Source organism: Athene cunicularia, assembly GCF_003259725.1.
Source record: "Athene cunicularia isolate RWA chromosome 6 unlocalized genomic scaffold, athCun1 chr6_part1, whole genome shotgun sequence".
Classification (NCBI taxonomy): domain Eukaryota; kingdom Metazoa; phylum Chordata; class Aves; order Strigiformes; family Strigidae; genus Athene; species Athene cunicularia.
This window is the reverse complement of record NW_020799105.1, coordinates 3,266,156-3,272,632: the sequence shown is the minus strand read 5'-3', so window position 1 is coordinate 3,272,632 and position 6,477 is coordinate 3,266,156. Positions and strand designations below refer to the sequence as shown.

General features: G+C 44.8%; 1 protein-coding gene across 13 annotated transcripts in view; it reads right to left on the bottom strand.

The window, feature by feature from the left end:
• CAMK2G (calcium/calmodulin dependent protein kinase II gamma) overlaps positions 1-6,477 on the bottom strand; it is a 233,771-nt gene that overhangs the window by 114,753 nt on the left and 112,541 nt on the right. For all 13 annotated transcript variants that reach the window (XM_026851328.1, XM_026851324.1, XM_026851330.1 and 10 more), the window contains exon 2: positions 5,023-5,117. In XM_026851328.1, coding sequence (XP_026707129.1) covers positions 5,023-5,117 — 95 coding nt within the window. The remainder of the gene's footprint in view (positions 1-5,022; positions 5,118-6,477) is intronic.

The following is a 6,477-nucleotide window of genomic DNA, read 5'->3' as shown; positions in this document are numbered from 1 at the left end:
CAAACAAGTCCCTCCCTGAGGCCCATCTCCTCCGCCGTGCGCCCCCTCAGCGCAGCATCGCCCAGGCTCCCCGCGGGCGGCGGCGGGAGGAGGAGGAGGAGCTGGGGCGAGGGGAGCTCTCCAAACCCAGCCCAAGGCCCACCCTGCGGGAAGGGCAGCCCCCCCCCCAAGGGACCAGACCCTATTGGGCTGCTCCGCAACTCCAGCCGAGCAGACGCGGTTTGCCCTGCCGTCCTCTGCGCGGAAGGGGACATTTGTCCCCAGCCCAGGAGCCCGGGCACGCAGAGGACACCTACCGCATTCCACATTTCTACACGAGTTCGACTTCGAGCTGCAGCCCCCCGGGAGCGGCGCGGCGGGCTCCCCCCGCTCTCCCCCGGAGCCGAGGTGCCGGGCTGCACTGCACCACCGCTGCGCCCACCTAACGCAGCTGGCTGTGCGGCACCCCCGGCGCTGCGAACCCGGCAGCCACAGGAGCATTCCCAGAGAATCCGAAGGCAAACACCTGCTATTATAAGAACATTTATTTACTGAGCAGAGCAAGGTAGAGGGTAGGGACTGGGGCTGCTAAACTTCCTCTGCAGCATTCCAGATCCACATTTCAGTGTCCAGGAAAGCTACTACTGATAACCTCCAACAAAACGTACTGTAAAGCCCAAATCAGCAACCACTACGGAACTGAAAGCCAGGCGAAGAGAGGGGTATGAAAAAGAGCTGAGCTGGAAGCGTAGAGAGCGCTTTTTTCCTGTCAGGGTTTGACACAGAGGTAATTCCCTGCTCCTCCCACAATCCACATAATCTCCTACAGGAGCAACAAAATAACTGGGTAGACTGCGAATTTTAATCTGGTTTACAAATTTGGAAATATGGAGAGCAAGGGAGAGAATCCACCTCTTTATTCCACAGGCAAGAGCAAAGTCACAACAAGAAGCAGCAGTGAAGCAGTCTAACTTCCAAGACAGCTGCTTTTCACTTTTCCATCAAGAGGTCACTTGCAAGAGTTGAAAGATACAGATTTTCAGCAGCAAATGAAATTTACAATAGATGTAATAATGCACAGAGATTCCCCTCTCCCAAAAAAACCCCAAACAAACAAGAGCCAAAATTCCCACACATGGTGGTAGTATCACTGTATACTATTTGGTATAAACAACATCCTAAAAATTACCACAATAGAGCTCTGCCTACCTCCTTCCAACGCAGGACTATCGCTTAAACTACATACTGGAGAGTTAAATCCCGAATATTTCCCTACTGCTACTAAAGCAACTGCTCTCTCTTGATCCTTTTGATCACTGCAAGCAATTTTATTTTTTTTGAACTTCACTGCTGTCCAGGAACTGAAGCACTATTTCCTATTAATTTTCATCTTCAAAAAGCATTCTGGTGACCCACAAAACAACTTCCAAAAAACTGCAGTTATTACTTCCCTCTACCTGTAGCTCTGGTAAAAGCCTGTGTGTTCAATCCCATAGGGACTTCAGATGACTGAAGCACTGTATTTCCCCCATGTGTAATAACCACTTCTCTTATATGTCAGCTGAGCACTGACTGAGGTGATGTCTGTTTCCCCTCCCTTTCCACAAGCATTTGGCCCCTATTTAACATTAAAGTTCTTGGCATACTCTTCACCAGGCAGTCTTAAGCATCAACACAATATGAAAAATATCAAATACTTCATTAAAGCAGAAATATGAATTTTAATCTAGACCAGCTCTTACATGATTTATTAAAAAAGAATGAGAACAGGAATCCAAAAATCATAGACAATAGAGAAACAGACTCTCCTCTCAACATCTGACTTTGTATTTTACAAAGGGTGAAGCTTACTAGACTGAAGTTGTTAGGACCGCCCTTCACAAAGACCAGCACCACATTCATCCTTTGTTTTTACAGAAAAGCCCTGTAACAGCACCATGCCACTTCAACTCTTTACTGCTTTAAGAAAACAGTTTGATAAACATGTCAAGTAATACAGAACGCTTTAAACGCATACAAATCACCCTGAAGTGTTCGTCTCCCTCCTTTTCAGCTTTGTACAAGCTATTCAGCACTTCCCAGTCAACTACCTAGCATTTCTTCAAGAGCCTTGAAAAATAAAGGTAACAGTAAGTAACACAGAAGGAGAGCAAGGCTTTGCTACTATTTCCCTGGATGTAATCAATGGAAGCACTACAGCAGGCAAAACTTCTGTGAAGCAGCAACGGGCTAGACATACTTCTCAGCAGCAGCAAGACATGGACTCCTGAAGTAGCAGTTATTACAAACAGGTAATTCTGCTAGAGAAGGTACAAAACGTTAAATATAGCTATGCTTAAGTTGGAGAGGGGCAGGTTGTTCCTACCTGAGGGAATGTTCTGGTGTTGTGACCAAGCCTAGAAGAAAACTAACAGCGCAGGAGGCAGGTCAGGAGGGTGGGTTGGTTAACCTGTGCAACAGACGGGCATGCACTGGGTGCACCTGAAAGCCCCACGCGTAAGTAGTGCTGGGCAGAGACATGGCCTCCCAAGGGAGAAGTGCCAGCTTGGGGAAAGGAAGCATCAGCCAACATATATCCAGGATACTGCAGAATTAACACTGTAGTTCTCCCGTGGGAGCTTTCTAAAATGTCTTTCCCTGAAACTTTCATTTTCAGGTTGCTGAATCAAATCTCGCTAATCACTGATTTACAGCTGCAATGTCTAAATAGCATGCATTTTCCCTTCAGTGCTTTGAAGGCCTATTCCAAGGTGAATTCAGTAAGTTCCTATCAAAATATTCGGTCCCTTTTTGTACTAACCACTTGAGCTATCAGCAAACACAGCTGGAATAACTGAGGAACCTATATAATCAGCTGAAGTCACCAACCACTCTTCACTGTAAATACAGATTCTTTAGTCCTCAGATAAGACTGCAATGAAACCTGATCAGTCCCTGTTTGTGACATTCTTCTGTACTAGCAGAAATGTCTATTTGCTTTCTTGGATCTCCCCACACTTACCCTCTACCTAACCAATACCTTTTTAAGTAAATCATTGCCAGCTGCCCCGAGTTATATAGCTGAGGACCAGGACGGTATCCTTAATGTATTTTATATATAGGAAGGTATGAGATCTAGAAAGTAAGTAGTAGATCAAAACATGGGCTACATGCACCCATACTTCAAGTCTTCCTACTTGCTCAGTCATAAAACCACCATCACCTTAATATGAAGAACAATTAGAATCCATATATTGCTCCCTCTGTAACTCATTAGGTGTCCAAACACGTAAAAATTGACTCAACCGGTTGTTCTGTTACTTTTGGAATTATGCTATTATGTTTCTGAATTTTGTTTTGACTATATTCATCCTGCTGTTTTCCCAATTTTTCTTATCTCCAGAGTTAACTTCAATACCACCTCTTTTGTAAGAAAACAGTTTCTCATTTGCAATCAGTTTATCAAGCTACCTCTCCCTCCTCTGAGTAGGATTGTGTCCACTAGCATCTGAGAAGATGGCTCTCCTGAGCTTTAGTCCTCACTACAGGATGCACAGGGAACTCTATGGAGCGAACCTATCATTAATGGCTGTCAGCAGAGCAAAGCCATCCTTTAAACCTCTCCCTTATTAAGTTGAACTAATTTTGAACTCAGGAGATAGGATATCCCATCTACATCAGTGGGCACTGTCACCTGACCATGGAGGGGACATCAATTCTCATGAGATCTGCAGCCATCTCCTAAACAACCTAGGGCTCTGCTGGTTGGTCCTCAACATGACCCCACTCAAGCTAGATACCAAAACACCACATTATCACATATGCTTACTTCCTTAAGTAAAAAAAAAAAAAAATCAACCTTCATGGCACAGCACACTGGACTTCTGACACTACTTCTCCATGCAAACTACAGCAAATAGAAATTTTTCACCATTCTTCAAGCTGTCTTCTGCTATTATCATCACATTTCACATTCCAGCAAAAGAAAGAATAAATATTCTATTTTTCTCTTTTATAGGGATTAGGCAAAACATTCTTCACTTCTCGATTTATCAAGATCATTTGCCGCCTCCTCCTGCTCTTTTTTCATTTCTCAGTCAACCCCCCTATTAAGCCATCTACTCAACTAGCAAGACAGTCAAGGGCCTTAAGACATTCGTTTTGTTAAATCTGAAAGGCCTCTATAGACTTAGATCCCATCTTATTCACCTCTTCTAGAAAGAAGTCACCTCTAGCATCTCAACTTGTCGCACTCTGCTTTCAGCACCTTTTACTGCAGTTCAGTTTCTCTCATTCTTCCCCTCATCCAGCCCACCCACAAAGCAACTTTAATCCCTGTAAGGGTTCCCTACACACTAGAAGATACACAAGGTACCCTTTGTGCATACATATGTCCCTGGAAAACAGAAGACCAACAGCTTGGGAGAAGAGTTAAGATTTTTTTCTCTTTTCATAAGACTATAGTCTGGTCTCAGGTTTTGGAAGGCTCCAGGACTAACAACAACAGAAAATACTTGTTCTAATTTGTTGAAAGTCAAATTCACAAGACTGCTCCATCCAGCCTACTTCTGTCTTTGAAGGCAACCTTGTTAGTTTCCAAACACACCTTGTTTAACTACAGCATGAAAGGAGCAAGGCATATAGCATCTATCCTTCCAAAAAAATAATCACATCTGTTCTGGTAAGACACATCTCCTAGATAGAAAAGGCATTCAGCAAAATCAGTCCCCAGCACTTCTCTTTATTACGAGCGATCGGTACACACAAACGTACATAAATCTTCTATAAACATACCTCTAGCTCAACTTGCAGAAGAAAAATCTCAAAAAGAAAAAAACCACAACATCACTTCACAGAGTACCCATTTCCAGGTACAGAAATTTTTTCCTACTGTCCCACGCTGCCTCCTTTCAATCTCCTCTTTACCACACAACTCAATTATTTTGTAATGCTGAAATAATGACCGAGACAAGCAACTACAGATCCCTTAAACTTATTACAGCTTCGACTCCAGTGAAGTGTTTTCTATCAATAAAAGGAAGAAGGGTAGATGAAGACACTAACCTCTGGCTGACAGTTTTTTTGTGTTGATGATTTTTGCAGCATATTCCTGTGATGAACTTTTCTTTACACATCTGCGGACCACAGAGAAGGCTCCCCTAAAAGAAAAATAAAGAGGGTAGGAGCTATGAAACTGAAAATAAGAATACAATAGCAGCAATTTCTATCCCCAGAGCAGATTAAGGACAGGCCAGAAGACATACAGAGGAGGGAAACAACACATGACACTGATGAACGGTGCATGCTGACTGATCAGCAAATAAAACCTAGTCTACATGGTACTCAAGCTTCCTGAAGACCCCTCAAGTCCCCTCACAGACAGTGCTGTAAGAACAGCACACTGTGCAGGGAAGAGAGAGACCATACGGGCACAGAAACAGGACATGAAGGGATTGATGAATAGGAGACAAGCAGCTCAGAACGACGCTGCAAGCACTAGCCCGTAAGTCCATCTCCCAAAGACAGTATCCCCAGCAGTTACATCAGACAACCAGGACTTTTTTTCTCCCATGTTCAAGTGCCACGAAATCGCTACAACGCTTTGCAGAAGTTACTAGTTCTCTTACATCTCTCTACCCACCTGCAAAATGAGGATAAGCATGTACCTATTAATGAAGTGAGTATGAAGCTACAAGGCTTTGTACATTTTCTCAAGGTGGAACTATTGATATTATTACAACTATTCCAAAAAGCCACTTGGAGAAGAGGTCTGAGAGGGAAGAAGGATTTCTGTGCGGACAAAAAGAAATAATACAACAGAGAACAAGGTGAAAAGATAGGGACTCAAAATCTACAGGAATACACAGACGAGAGCTTGAAAGCAGTCTCTTTTAAAAAAAAACAGTAAAACAGGGTGGGAAAAGAGTAACAACTGGCTTTATGGGAAAGATCCAAAATAGGGAAAAAGACAAGTAAGAGAAAACTAGCAGAAAATTCCAAGTCCTTCAGACCAAGAACACAAACCTGCGTCTATGGACAAACATACATATTTAAAGAAAGGGGAAAAGAAGCTGCACAAGGGCTCCAGAAGACAGGTAGCCCTACAGAGAGCCTAAAATAGCTTGAATCCTCCCGACACTGCAGAGTCCTGCCTTTTCCTCCCCTTCCTCAGTCTCTACATACAAATCAATAAGCAGCAAGGTGAGCACCAGCACCGGGGCCCGGGCTCAGTGACACACGGCTGCAGCAGTGCGGGCAGGGACGGGGACACCGGGCTGGTGAGAAGAGATGCAGCAGAGCCCGGCAGCTGGTGCAGGAAGGGAGGGAGGGGGGGAGCACCAGCACCCAGGAACGCACTGTCCCCACAATCCTACTCCGGCCGTTGCGCCACCGCTTTCCTGCCCGCCAGGGTCCACCCGCAAAGCCCTGTCCTAGGCTGCAGCAGCAGGTCTGCCAATGCAGAGACAAGCGCGGAGACGGGGCGGGAGAAGCGCGGTGCAGCAGCTGTCTCTTATACAC